Below are 14,950 nucleotides of genomic sequence, written 5' to 3' on the forward strand. Positions count from 1 at the left end.
ATCAAGTAACAATAAAATGCAATGTTTTAAAATGTGACTGTAAATTATAGTCCAATGATACTAAACTGCAATATGCTGAAGTGAATGATTAGTGTAACACCGTAGGTGACAAGTGCATACATTTCTATTTTAATTACTATATCTCATATACAACTGAGATGCTGCCTTTCAAATGTATCAACTGTAATTTGTTTACAGCAACAATAAGAACTTGTGTTGTTTTTTTTAAAGTATTTGGACTGTTAGGCTAAATGTTATTTTTAATGCTAACAAATCCCTGACAAACGGTTTTATTAAAAAGCCAAATAACTCTATAGTCTATTGTCCATGCTGTGGTTGCTACTAGGTATGTTACCACAGAGAGGCGCGTGCTCATTTGGTGCACATGGTTAATGGGCTTTTCCCCCCTCAACTAATGCTGACAGGCAGAATTCAAAAATGATCTTTCCTCCTTCTTCTGGTATCACCAGCCCCTAATTTGAAACGTTAAACCTGGATATATTATTACATAAATCAAACCAATAAACGCGTACGTATAAATGAAGTAATAAGAGTTAAAGTTTTCCACCTGGCATACAGAACTCGGGGACTTACTTCCACATGTTTTCAGGATGCCGTCGCACTGTTCTGACGTCATACTGGGGGTCCTCCATGAACCGATGTCTCCACGTGAGTGTATCAACAGCATGATGCCTAGCATATAAAATCAGCCCTTAACTTGTTGGAATTGCATAAAGATTAAACAACCACTCATTCCGATAACTGAAGGTAAGTGGAAACATTAAGTGTATTTTATTTATATGACACTTTCATTGCGTTTCTTCTTCGCTGTGTGGCTGATTTGAGTTTCCCTGCTGCCATGAACTCTCATTTGTTTTGGCTGCAAGTTAGCTTCAGTCTAAAATTCCTCTTAACTCAGTTTTACAGCATTACTTTTGAATTGTTCAACTTTTATATTACCTAATAAGTTCCTCTTTAAAATTAGTAATCAAATGTGTTTTTCCGTGTATCTTTTTTTAAACGCCGATTTGGATAATAACGTCTCGAAAACATTCAAATACATAACATTTAGCCCATGTTATGAATGTAAATGTGGTTGTGCCTTTTGTAAAAAAAAAATGCATTATTGTTTATTTTAAAAAGTGTGTTTTTTGTTATGTTTCCGAAAGATGTAAACAGGATGCATAATTATTATTATTGCAAGATTATCCATTAAATAAGAATATATTCCTGAAAACACAGCCTTATTTCTACTGTTTTAAGCAACTTAAACATTTTAACATCATTATTTCCTTTTACTGATAATAGTTTATTAGGAATGCTTCCTGCATTTCTTTTATTTCACTACTTAATGCGACTGTTTTAATGGTAGATATCTGATGTTAAATGTTGTACATCACCATTTATGTTAGTGAAGAACAACTCAATTTGACAGCACTGTGGGTGTTGGCACCATGTGTCACACTGTATCTCATACCGTTTGCTTCTTTGTGTTTTCTGTCTCCTCTTAGTGAAACAATGGCAACAGTCCGCAAGAAGATAGACAACCGGATTCGAGTCCAGATTGAGAATGGAGTCGCTCTAAAGCACCGGACGATATATGTGGTGGTGGGAGATCGTGGGAGAGATCAGGTAATCTTAATCTATAGCTGTGTGTATATCAGTTTCAATTGAATTCAACACACACATCCTTTTGCACTAAGAAAAATGTCAATGGTGCTGCACGTTATGACATTCAGCATGTGTAAGAAGTGAGGGTTACCTTAATGGTAAAGACTATTGAAAAACTGATACTGATTCTGCTTGGGTCCTCAACATCCTTCATATGTTGATTTCCAGATACTCAACTATTCTGCCCAAAGGTAGCCCTTGTTTTTGTTGTTTTTCTGCTGTTTTCTTTTGAACAAACCTTAACTCAGCTCTTCGTGTCACTGCATCTTCCTTTTCCATGATGTATGGTGACCGTGAATGAGCTATGAATCTTTTGCTGTTTAGTAAATGATGTATTTATGGAAATGCTGTCTGTAGTTGAAACTACAATCCTTTAAAGTTTTGTTTCTGTTTTTTTTTTTATATATTTAAATCTGCCTTTGATCCAGGTTGTCATTCTGCATCACATGCTGTCTAAAGCTAGTGTGAAAGCACGGCCCTCTGTACTCTGGTGCTACAAAAAAGAGCTGGGCTTCAGCAGGTAAACTCCTCAGAGAATAAGCTGTTTGACATTTGTTGTATTATAAAGGAGAAGGGGATTAAACTTGTCTCAAATGCTTGAAACAGCAATCGGAAGAAGCGCATGAGACACCTGCAGAAGAAAATAAATACTGGCACGTTGAACCTGAATCAGGATGACCCGTTTGAACTCTTCATCGCTGCAACCAACATCCGCTACTGTTACTACAACGAGACTCACAAGATCCTGGGAAACACATACGGGATGTGCGTCCTGCAGGTGAGTGTCTCCTTGTCCGCTGCACACCAGAGTGCCTCTATCAAAGAACATGGAATACGGTTCATTTAATTGGCTCACAACCCACAAACCTTTCGGCTGTAGACAGATTTTGATGTAGCAGATTGACTCGACTCATTTGAGGTTTTGTTTTCTGTGTCGCCCAGGACTTTGAAGCTCTCACTCCCAACCTGTTGGCGAGAACGGTTGAGACCGTAGAAGGAGGAGGTATAGTGGTGATTCTGCTGAGGACCGTGAACTCTCTCAAGCAGCTCTACACGATGACTATGGTAAGTCTTTAACTTGTTACATCTCCACACATGTCAGACTCTGTTAGCTCGACTTGGGATCATTGTGGTCTGTTTTTCTCCCAGGACGTGCACTCTCGGTACCGGACCGAGGCTCATCAGGATGTGGTGGGACGCTTCAATGAGAGGCAAGGGCTCTTATGGATTTCACAACATTTGGAGCATTTGGAGCCAAAAGTTAAATGGTATTCATTTATTTTGTTCAACTGTTTTCAGATTCATTCTGTCACTTGCATCCTGCAAGAACTGTGTTGTCATTGACGACCAACTCAACATCCTGCCAATCTCCAGCCACATGGCGAACATCAAGCCCATTCCTCCAAAGACTCAGGTAACTTTATTATAGGAGACATTATTTGTTGTTGCTCGTTGACTACGGAACATCCTCCTGAGGCATCTTAAAAGTTGCTTGACTTTCTAAGTCACTTGGGACTTGTCAGTGTTTTTGTTCACTTCTATAAACTACTTTGCAACTGTTTTTAAAAAGTGCTACATAAATGAAGTTTGCTTGCTTGTTGCTTGTTCCTGATTTCTGACCTGTTGTCTCGTTTCTTCAGGAGGACGGTCTGACTCCACGAGAACAGGAGCTGAAGGACCTAAAGGAATCTCTGCATGACACTCAGCCTGTGGGTGTGTTGGTGGACTGCTGCAAGACCATGGACCAGGTCAGTACCTCTCAGCTTTTAAACAATACAAAGTACAATGTTCAATGAAATGTACTGATCGTATTTGAAGTTACCAACACAAAGGAATTACACCTCAATAATTGTCCAAGTCATAATAAATGTAAATCTTAAGGTTTGAATTGTCCTCTAGGCTAAAGGAGTGCTGAAGTTCATCGAGGCGATCTCAGAGAAGACCCTGCGGACCACCGTGACTCTGACGGCTGCCCGTGGTCGAGGCAAGTCTGCAGCTCTGGGGCTGGCTGTCGCTGGAGCTGTTGCATTTGGGTAAGATTGGTTTGATAATGTCTTACAAATAAACCAGTTCGGTATATTATGCTGACTTAATTTGATATTGATTTCCTGGTATTGTCCACAGCTATTCCAATATCTTTGTGACCTCCCCGAGCCCGGACAACCTGCACACCATGTTTGAATTCATCTTCAAAGGCTTTGATTCTCTGCAGTATCAGGTATGCAGTCTGAGAGTCTTCTCTGTATCAAGGACTGTACGTTAATACACTAAGCTCACATCCCCTTTTGCATTTTGTAGGAGCATCTTGACTATGAGATCATCCAGTCTTTAAATCCAGACTTCAACAAAGCTGTGGTGAGGGTGAACATCTTCAAAGAGCACCGGCAGACAATCCAGGTAAACAAGACCAGGCCACTCTTCTCAAAGTTAGTTATATATCATATTTAGTGAATGACTCGCCTCTAACCTTCCTGTCCATGTGACCAACAGTACATCCACCCAGGAGACGCAGTGAAGCTGGGTCAGGCTGAGCTGCTGGTGATAGACGAGGCCGCCGCCATCCCTCTGCCTCTGGTGAAGAAACTGCTGGGGCCTTACCTGGTGTTCATGGCCTCCACCATCAACGGGTCAGTATGCTGGAAGACATGCATGATCCAATATCACACTACTTTTGCCCAAATAACTAAACATGCAAAAACATTTAGAGGTGGTATTTTGATTATTATGGGTTTATTTATAAGTCAGTTTGTTCTTTGATGCTTTGGCAAAAACATGAATACCAATAAAGCCATTGAAAGGAAGGAAAACAAATATTTATAATGAGTAGTTATTCAATGCATTTTTGGATTGTTTTGTTTAAAAATAGTCTAGAAATCCGCAATATGATGTTTGTAAAGCCTAGGTTACATATGCTTGATTTTTCTTTGAACAATAGTCAAAACCCCTGATAATATTCAGTTTTGTAAAATAGAATATTTGTATTTTAACACACCTCGAGAACCCTTCAACCAGTAATTCTGATTAGAGTTTTGAAATGGTTGATATTTCAGTTTTACTTCACTATTTCAGAAGTAGCTCTTGGCCTCTCTCACCGCTGTGTTCCTCTCTCTCTCTGCAGATATGAAGGCACCGGGCGCTCTCTTTCCCTCAAACTGATCCAACAGCTGCGGCAACAGAGTGCCGACAGTCAGCAGAACATGTCTGCAGAGAACAGGAGCTCCAACACAGAGAGGCTGGCAGCAGGTACAGACATCAGGGATCTGTCTGTGGTTGCTTAGTGACCAATGTGAGTCAGCAAACGGACTGACTGTTTCTCTGTCTCTGCACACAGCTCGCTCTCTCCACGAGGTCACTCTTCACGAGTCGATCCGGTACGCCCCTGGAGACGCTGTGGAGAAGTGGCTGAACGACCTGCTGTGTCTCGACTGTATGAACATACCCAGACTCATCTCCGGCTGCCCCCTCCCACAGACCTGTGACCTGTATCCTTTATGCACCGACCTGGTCAGCCCGGGTTACATTACATTACTGACCTATTGTCCTCTGCCACATACTGGTTTACATACAGCATGTAATGGAAGCAAAACATGTTTTACATATAATTAAGAAAAGGGGATGACACTTGTAATAAAATCAATTATTGCCTTCCAGTTAATATCAACTGGTATGTTTCAACCCTCTTCTTAAGTTTTCCAATATCCACTTCAAATATTTCTAAAATAACAAAACTTGGGGCTTACAGAGAACATTTCTCTTTGTATCACTTCTCATCTCTTTTTTGATATTACCATTCAGGACCATAACATTCAATGCATGAAACAAGAAATAAACTGCTGTGTAGCTAATCATAATCTTCTGTTAATCAAATCAGACAACGAAAAATGTGAAATGTTGTATCACTTGCATGCAACTGTCTGAGTGACACACTCCTACACACCAGTTTGTTCTGCGTTTGTCCTTAACCCCCACTGTGCAGGTACTATGTGAACAGAGACACCCTGTTCTGTTACCACAAGGCGTCTGAGGCCTTCCTGCAGAGGCTGATGGCCCTCTACGTGGCCTCGCACTACAAGGTGAGAATCTTAGTCTGAGGATCACATTGCATCCTACGCACAGTATCCTGTCATCTGTTTGTTTATTCGCCGTCTCAAATATTTTCTCTGGATCCAGAATTCCCCCAACGACCTGCAGATGTTGTCCGATGCTCCGGCCCATCACCTCTTCTGCCTCCTCCCTCCTGTCCCCCCCACACAGAACGCTCTGCCCGAGGTCCTCGCTGTGGTGCAGGTAAAACACAGCTGACTGCCGGCCATTTGATCAGATACATTTTGAGGTTTCGTAGGTTGTTTCTTTTTTGTTAGTTGACTAAAGGTCTGGGCATGTCGTCTTACCTTTGTCAAAGAAAACCCTAACTTATCTTAGTTTTAGTCAATGACAAACTGTTGAGTTTTTAGTCACCAGCTTATTTTGAACATTTGATGTCAGTCAGTCCAGCCAAAACATGACTTTGTTTATTTCTTCCAAGCCATGTTGTTGCTATAGTTAACTTAAATAAGTAAGTTACTCCAAACCCTGACTATGCTCATCGTGTGCTGCCGCTGTAGTCCTGTTACGCAGCACAGGAGACACACATATGCTCAGTTACAGCTTTTATTAACAAAATTACCATTTGTGTATGCTTCTTTCTTTTTAATTTGTGAATTGACTTGACTCTTAGTAAATGTACATTTGTTTTTCTCAGGTGTGTCTGGAGGGAGAAATATCTCGGCAGTCCATCTTGAACAGTCTGTCCAGAGGAAAGAAGGCCTCTGGGGACCTGATTCCCTGGACGGTGTCAGAGCAGGTACACACTCGATACAAGCGCTTTGACATTTTTGAACTCACATTATCAATGTGCAAATATTTTATCCTTTTTCTCTTTGTAGTTCCAAGACCCAGAGTTCGGCGGCCTCTCCGGAGGCAGAGTGGTGCGGATCGCTGTCAACCCAGACTACCAGGGGGTAAGAGCCTGCACAAGTCTCAGCATGTTCTCAGTTTCATTTTAATCTGCATGTTCTGAATCTAACTGGTTCTCCACCTGTCCTCCAGATGGGCTACGGCTCCAGAGCTCTCCAACTGCTGCAGATGTACTACGAGGGCAAGTTCCCCACCATGGATGAGAGCACAAGCTCAAATCCAAATGAGATCACATCCGTCAGCAGCGAGGTGATGAAATGACATATTCAGCAATATTTAGAAGACATCGATTACACACATGCATTATAACTAGGGTAGAAACTCATGTGTCTCTCGTGTGCAGGCTGTCAGTCTGCTGGAGGAGGTGATCACTCCTCGGAAAGAGCTCCCCCCTCTGCTGCTGAAGCTGAGTGAGAGGAGAGCGGAGAGACTGGACTATCTGGGAGTGTCCTATGGCCTTACTACAAGGCTGCTCAAGTGAGTGTCCTTGAATATGGAGATGAGGGTTGTTGTATTTTTGCAGATTTTTTATTTCATAAATTTCTCTTTTTTTTTAAATGTGCAACCTGGCAGGTTCTGGAGGAAAGCTGGTTATACTCCGGTCTACTTAAGACAAACCCCTGTAAGTATAAAAAGAGATTGTTATATATTTGTCTGTGCATTTTGCTGTCGTCACAGGCTGTATTGATTGTGTGTGTGTCTATAGAACGACCTGACAGGAGAGCACTCCTGCGTGATGCTGAAGGAGCTGAACACAGATGACTCCCCGGAGCAGAGCCAGTGGCTCTCTGCCTTCTGGAAAGGTGAACTTCAACAACTTCCCTGCACTGCCTCTGGAGATCTGCTTTGTTTGAACTCATGATAGTCTGACTACAAAGTTATTGTTTCCCTCAGATTTCCGCCGGCGCTTCCTGTCTCTCCTCTCCTACCAGTTCAGCAGCTTCCATCCCAGCATGTCACTCAGCATCCTGCAGAATAAGAAGTCCAAGGACGAGACCACCGGTAAGACTCCTTCAATAACTGATGCTATCACATTAGGGATGCCAGCGATGATTCAATTTTTCGAATATTCGTTACAGTCTCCATAATCGAAAATTATTTTTAAAATTCGATTTTAGTTATATATATTTTTATTATTATTTATGTTTTTCTTTTTTTTCCTGGCTTAGTTTCAACCAAAATATATAATAATAATCGATTAATATTCGCCAGGGCTGTCCGGTTTTCGAATTTGATCATGGTCATTTTCTGGCATCCCTACTAGAGGGAGACAGCTCAACAGTGAGGTTCCAGAAGTGAAAAACCTATTCAACAGAAGATTCAGATTATTAGCCAAAAGGTTGTAAGCATCCAAAGTAAACGTATCATGCTCTCTGAGATTGTAAACACTTTATTCCAGCTCGTGCTTCAAATGCAAACGCCATATTTGTTATTTTATGAAGAAGTGTGTGATCAAACGAGTTTCATTGAGATCCTAAGTCCCTGGAATCATTTCTCTGTAACTGCTAATGTAAACTGTGTGGTCCTTTTTAAAAAAAAAAATGGGAGCCCTATCTTTATTCATTTGAATATTTTGATCTGTATTGTAGCAGTTCTAACCCTACAGATTTCCTCTCCACCTCACACGCTTTCTGACCTCCACAGTTCTCAGCAGATCCGAGCTGGCCTCCAATTTCAGCCCCTACGACCTCAAGCGCCTGGAGCTGTATTCGAGGAGCATGGTGGACTACCACCTCATCATGGACCTGGTCCCAACAGTGGCTCGCATGTTCTTCCTGAAGCAGCTCGGGGACGTGTCTCTCTCCGCAGCACAGTGTGTACGTTTCCCTTGAGCTCATGGTTTCAGATGTTTCTTTGACGTGAAGTCAGTTTTATTTGAACCTGTTGCTTTTCCCTTTTTTCCTCTAGGCTCTACTGCTCGGCATAGGTTTACAGCACAAATCAGTAGACCAGCTGGAAAAGGAAATTGAACTCCCAAGCTCGCAGCTCATGGGCCTCTTCAACCGGCTGATCCGGAAATTTGTCCAAGTAAGTTTACTTCTAAAAGCCGTACATGCTGTGAGGAAGATGCCATCAAATGTAATGTAATACTTCTGCAACAACATTACTCTTTGTATATGTGTTGCACTGTTGGAGGAGCCTGTGGCTGAAGTTTTGTATTGCCATTTCTACGCTGTAGCGAATGTGCACATGAATATAAAGGCTTGAAACTTGAAACAATCCTAGGTCTTCACCAGCATCCAAGAAAAAGCCATTGAGGCAGAGATGGCGACTTCTATAGATGTTTCCATGGAGCCCACTGTCAGAAGCCTCAATGATGATCTGGTATGTGTTTAACAACTCTTGATTATTTTTAAAGCCTTTGCTGGTTTCAAATGCTCATGTGGAAAGTGTTGATTTTGTTTTTTCCTCTACGTAAAGTAACCTATCAGGGAAAATAATGAATATAAGAAAAAATTGCGTTTGTTTGTTTGGGGGGAAAAAGGTTTAAAAATGAATTTGTCACTCACAGAATGAAGCGGCTAAGGAGTTTGATGAGAAACACAAGCAGGATGTGGAGAAAGTCAAGGAAATGGACATGGAAGAGTGAGTACAAGGTTTTGAGGAGGGGTGATTTTGGTCATTTGTGTAGCATCTTGAAAATATGCAGGGCAATATTTACTGTTGCAGTTTTAATAATTTCCTTTTTGTATTTACAGGTACACGATCCGTGGAGATAATGAGGAATGGGACCAGGTGCTGAAGAAAGCAGGGACCACAGCGGTCGTCAGCATCAAAAGGTGCAGTGACATCAGGATGTTTGGCAGACTGTGGTTGTTTGGGATGTTGTAGAAACATGTTTGTAACAATGTCCTTCTCCCAACAGTGAAAAGAAGAGGAAGTATGAAGGGGAAAACACAAAAGCAAGCAATGGGCCTCCAGAGCATGGAAAACTGAAAAAGAAAGAGACACAACACGGAAAATTCAAGAAGAACAAGGACAAGCAGGGCAAATTTGGAAAGAGGGCGTGACCGTAAACTGCTGTGTTGACAGGAAAGTGTGGGAACCAAGCGGTATCAACATGATGATGATGATACTGAAGAGCACCTAAAAGACTGGATATCCTCTGAGATATCATTTCTTATGCTTATGATTTTTTTATTTCTACAGTACGTCATAACAAGTTTGTTGCTTTGTTTTATGGTGTGTGTGTGCAACATGGCAGAGACCCTGTATATCGGCAGCAAATAACACACTTACACACGTTGTACTAAATAGGAAGGATTTACTTTCAGTTATTTTAAACATTTTCACAGTATGTTTAGAGTTTCCCTTTTAGTTGAAGACATGATTTCTACATTGTAAAATGTTAATGAATACGTTCTGTAACATGATTTCTGAGGTATATTAAAGGCTGTCAGTTTCCCTGTAATGGATCACTTGAACACTTGAGGCTTTAAATCAATCCACTTCTGTTTGAGCTGCTGTTTCACGGCGTCCGGGGCAAAGATACAGTCTATGGCATCATGGGAAAGTTTCCACACAGCTTCACGACTGAGATCAAACGTGGAAGCTGCCAGCTGATATTCCTGAGACAAGTCCGTACTGAAGACTCCTTTATCATCAGTCTGTAATGTGACAAAGAATAAAATCATTCATGGTCAACATGGTGTCAATTCAGGTTCTATATCAGGTGTCCCTAACCCTTACATGGTTAGTTTCATGGTGCATACTTTAGTGTCATTTGACAGTCAGTGTCCATATGTAACAAGTGTAATATTGGTATTAGCTGGGTGTGATAAGTGATTATATTGGCTGTTAAACGGGTGTTATAACGTGTACATCAGGTGTTATGTAGAAATCAAGCAATCAATTATTTTCCAAAATATTTATGTGATTGCCCAATTAAGGGTTGAAGTAATGACGACTTAGTTGCAATTTAGGAAGCAAGCATATTCCAAAAAATGTCCATTCATAATGTCTCATAAAATAGACTGTATATGGCATACTATACCTCGACTCTAATGAATTAGAATTTAGCAAACAAAATAATAATCTTTGTTAAGTTTTGAAATACATTATTCTGACTTTGGAAGTCTTTGTAAAGACAGTTAAGTATGTCATTAAAAAACATATAAAACCGTCAGTTAAGTATGCCACAAAATGTCAAGATGCAATTCAAAACTGGTCATAGTATCGTATGTGAGGCGAAACTTACACAAATCACACTGGGATGTCCCATCTGGTACCAGTGTTTGAAATGATGATCGGAGTAACGTGCTACCGTTTGTCCTTTGACGTTTGATGTCAGGCAGAGCTCTGAGATAAAAAAAAAAAGTCCATAAGCAAATCCACTGGTGCTCGCCTCAGAAAATAAATCTTTGAATCTCACTCTTACCCAGAGGTATGTTGTGCTTCACCACTTTGTCAACAAGCCCTTGAGATCCCCCCATGGCCGGGTGCAGGAAGGTGCCGTGACCGATCCTGTCCGGAGGAAGATCCAGCAGCATGTCGGACTCCTCCAGCTGGGACGGGATCTGCAACCGTTCATGTTGGAACATCAGATCTCTCACAGATAATTAACTCTCATCAGATCGCTCACCGATAACGGATTACATTTAATGTTGTGGTCATACTTCTGAGAGGTGCAGGGACAACTTCAGTCCACAGTTCTTTGCCTTCTGTAGAGCAGGAAGTAGGTCTTTGCCATGGCCAACCTGAGAGGGAAAAGTACATTCATTAACAGGAAGTGTTGTGAGTAAATGTCAGACTCGTGGATTCCTTTTAAATCTCACTGAATATTTCATTTACTTGGATTTGATTTTTAATGAAATTATTGTTTACTGTACCTTCCCTTTAATTTGAAACTATTATTTTTGCAAATAGCATCATTTTAATATAGCAATGCATCTGTCAAAAAATAAACAAGAAACCACGTTGGGATCAGTCACTGGAATACTCCCACAAACTATAGTGACTGCTAACACTACTAAAAAACCTGAGCAAATTGTTTAACAGCTACCATTATGAAAGACTGCACTTTCTGTAAGACATAACATCAACCATTGTTTTTTATGCTTTTGTCTTTACATTACCTTCATAAATGTATAAGTAAACATATTTGTAGCTTGAACTTAAAAGCACAAGTATCAGAAGCAAAAGTACTATTTCTGAACATGCCATAACCTGCAAAAAAACGCTACTCTAACTGGTCCCCAACTAGTGGGTATTGTAACTCTAATGGAACGTATTATTAGGAGTAAAACTGTCTTTTTGATCCGTCTGAGAAATACAGCCAGCACATGTGAAAGGCAGAAACTGGTAACACAGAGAAATTAAATAGTGAATGTTTTAAATTCCAATGATGCTCAATTTGTACTAACTGTTGGATCTCCACTGAGGTCGAGTCCCAACACCAAACCATCAGACGACAGCATGAAGTCCTCAGCAAGCTTCACCGTCTCCATGGCAACTTCAGTTCCATTCCTGCGGTCAATCGCCACCAGAAACCTTGAGAACAAATGAACACATTTACAACCATTCAACTACTGTGGCCAGCACTCACGTTCCTAGATCATCATGGTAAAACATTATGCAGACTGTAATGGGAGTGTGTTCAACACAGGCACTTCTCACACACACAAAAATAAACATTTCCCGACTTGCACACACAAATAAAACTGTTGCCTACCTCACATCAATGTCCACTCCTTCGCTTTTGCATTGTTTAATGGCTTTGATGACGGTTTCAATGTAACTCTTCTTTGTCAATCCTATAGGGAAAAGGTATTAAACTTGTTTCAAATTCTATTTTATTTTATGTTTTGCACCAAAGTGTTTCCAAAAGACACACATATACTGTAAATGTATACACATTAGGGGTGTAAACGATACATTTAAATCACAATACAACACTATTTCTATTGTGTGGACAATGATGGCATGTTTTAAGAAATCAAAGTCTGCCGATACAATATAAATATTTTACACATTTGTATCAGCTCACAAAACAAATAAAATAGGATTTTTTTAAATCATGTTTTCTTCAAAGACGTGCCATGGGAATACAAAATATCTGTGTAAACTGTCTAATTTGAGAGCCAAATAATTTAATTAAAAAACCTTGACAGTAAATCACTTCTCAGATATAAGGCTGCTTCTCCACCTGTGTGTTTCTCCTCCCTTGGTGTACTTCTCAGCTCTAAATATTTGACACCATCTGCTGCAAACTCTTTGATCACATCTGTAGCAACCTGTGAAGAGAGAAAAGAAACAGCTGTCGGTAACATTCTGTGCAAAACATATATATCAAACAGTCAGCCCTCACCATCAGGATGTCTTCCTCCGTGTCCACCAGCTGATGGATGACCTTGAAGACTTGGAAACACCTGCAGACATCAAGTATGCTTAAGTTTACATCTTCCTCATGCAGATCAATGTTGTCTGTTTTGCTATTTGTTTGGTCAACAGGCTGTAAACATCATGCATAGGACTACAGTTTTTTTCTATGGAAAGATGTATTATAATTTACAGCAGTGAAGCAATACAAATGAAAGTCATACAATTTTTCATAACATAAGGTGGACTAAAATCCAATAAAAAGCGACATGTCGTACTTGTTCAGACTACATGACATGGAAGCTATTGAAATGTGTTCTGACTTCAGCTTATTCAAAATCTGAAATAATCTTCTTTTTAAATATTTATTCAAGATCAATGAATTACACATCAAGTGAATGTCTGCCCAATAACCAACATAAAATTACATTCATAGATAATGCTCCTGCATGGGCAGGTCATTATTTTGTATTCTATTCTATTCGTTGATGTTTCATGTATAACTATTCCATTTCCATTTTTCAATATGATTAATTAAACAATATATATACACATATCTATGCCTACAATTCATTATAATATTATTATGATAAAAATGCCATTTACACCTGAGGGCCATTTTCTTATAGATTTGACCCCTTTAAAAAAGAAAAACCCCCTCTCCCCATTGTCACATTACTATTACTGCGGTCAAGAAAGCTTACTCGCTCAATAAGAAATATACCTAAAAAACATACCAAACATATTCATAAATACTGGAGCTTAAATTAAGAAATATGGTCTATATAATGTGATCAATAATTATTTAAAACAAACTACGTATAACTACCACATTATAACTGAGTGAATGTAAAATGTAAGGAGTTTCAAAATAAAATACTTTTGAAATCTCATATCGCTATCGTCCATCTGTTTTTAGATAAGAATAAAACAAAAACTGTCAATTATCAAAGACATATTTCACTCCAGGGTGATAGCAGCACACCCCAACTAGTCACTTAGAGAATATCAAGACAATCTGATGTACAGTTTCAAAATAAAATACCTTTGAAGTCTCATAATATGAGCTATCGTCCGGCTGTTTTTAGATAAGAATACATTTTTTAAAACTCTCCAGTATCAAATACTTATTTCACTCCAGGGTGATAGCAGGACATCCCATCTATTCACTCAGAGAATATCAGGATAATCTGATGTACAGTTTCAAAATAAAATACCTTTGAAGTCTCATATGAGCTATTATCCCTCTGTTTTTAGAAAAGAATAAATCAAAAACAGATTATCCTGATATTCTCTAAATTGGGGTGTGCTGCTATCACCCTGGAGTGAAATACGTCTTTAATAATTGACAGCTTTTGTTTTATTCTTATCTAAAAACAGTAACACTTTAATACCCACCCATCGTTATACTTCTACTTGTGAAATAACGACGATGTCATCATCAAATATAGCTCTAATTGATACAAAATGGGTCCTTTATTAAACTTTCATATCAAGTTATACGCACTCATCCAGGGTCCTCCGCTGGCCCTTGCCGATGGCCGTCATGCCGTGTCCGATGTTGAGCTGCGGTTTCCGGCTGATGAGCTTCTCGATGGTCGGGCAGCTGACGGAGCCGTTGAGGTGAGCATGGAGCTCCTGGTGACGGTTTGAAACGCTGACGTTAGCATCTAGGACTAGGTAACTATAAATGTACACAAACATACTTTTAACCGTGTTTAAACTCCTCACACTTTCTTCTCATCTTAAGATGTATCAATTATTTTGCGACTTACCACTTTTGGCAGCTCCCGATAGAAGACATCGACCTCATTGTCCATCATCACAAAGTAAAACAAAGCCTGTGTAATCCTGAGCTGTGACGAGCTGCAGGCTGAGGCTGTCACTTAACGCTGACACTGTTTTCAGTCTGTATTTCGCTGTGACACCAAGTGTAACACAGTAATAAGCCCCCATCTTTTAGGGGGATTTTCCTCCTCAAGGTTCCGCTTCTTAAATCGTTGAA

The 14,950-nt window shown here is 40.0% G+C and overlaps 2 protein-coding genes across 2 annotated transcripts; one reads left to right on the forward strand and one right to left on the reverse strand.

The window, feature by feature from the left end:
- The first annotated feature begins 615 nt into the window (after window positions 1-615).
- nat10 (N-acetyltransferase 10) lies at window positions 616-10,052 on the forward strand. The gene is made up of 29 exons (XM_079684077.1): window positions 616-768; window positions 1,512-1,632; window positions 2,100-2,191; window positions 2,278-2,449; window positions 2,614-2,736; window positions 2,821-2,882; window positions 2,971-3,085; window positions 3,312-3,419; window positions 3,571-3,704; window positions 3,796-3,889; window positions 3,970-4,068; window positions 4,162-4,298; window positions 4,790-4,914; window positions 5,003-5,153; window positions 5,648-5,744; window positions 5,842-5,958; window positions 6,413-6,514; window positions 6,597-6,671; window positions 6,760-6,876; window positions 6,971-7,104; window positions 7,201-7,249; window positions 7,334-7,430; window positions 7,522-7,629; window positions 8,272-8,444; window positions 8,536-8,655; window positions 8,854-8,952; window positions 9,140-9,213; window positions 9,327-9,407; window positions 9,494-10,052. The coding sequence occupies exons 2-29, from the start codon at window positions 1,519-1,521 to the stop codon at window positions 9,636-9,638; spliced, it is 3,114 nt and encodes a 1,037-aa protein (XP_079540203.1). The 5' UTR covers window positions 616-768; window positions 1,512-1,518; the 3' UTR covers window positions 9,639-10,052.
- On the reverse strand, window positions 9,873-14,878 carry mapda (N6-Methyl-AMP deaminase). Its single transcript, XM_079684105.1, has 10 exons — window positions 14,721-14,878; window positions 14,453-14,583; window positions 12,935-12,995; window positions 12,773-12,860; window positions 12,299-12,380; window positions 11,991-12,117; window positions 11,244-11,324; window positions 11,006-11,144; window positions 10,826-10,926; window positions 9,873-10,235 (listed from the first exon to the last, which is right to left on the reverse strand). The coding sequence occupies exons 1-10, from the start codon at window positions 14,766-14,768 to the stop codon at window positions 10,044-10,046; spliced, it is 1,050 nt and encodes a 349-aa protein (XP_079540231.1). The 5' UTR covers window positions 14,769-14,878; the 3' UTR covers window positions 9,873-10,043.
- Between the last annotated feature and the right edge of the window lie 72 nt (window positions 14,879-14,950).

The sequence above is a fragment of the Notothenia rossii genome (assembly GCF_949606895.1).
Source record: "Notothenia rossii genome assembly, chromosome: 5".
Lineage (NCBI taxonomy): Eukaryota > Metazoa > Chordata > Actinopteri > Perciformes > Nototheniidae > Notothenia > Notothenia rossii.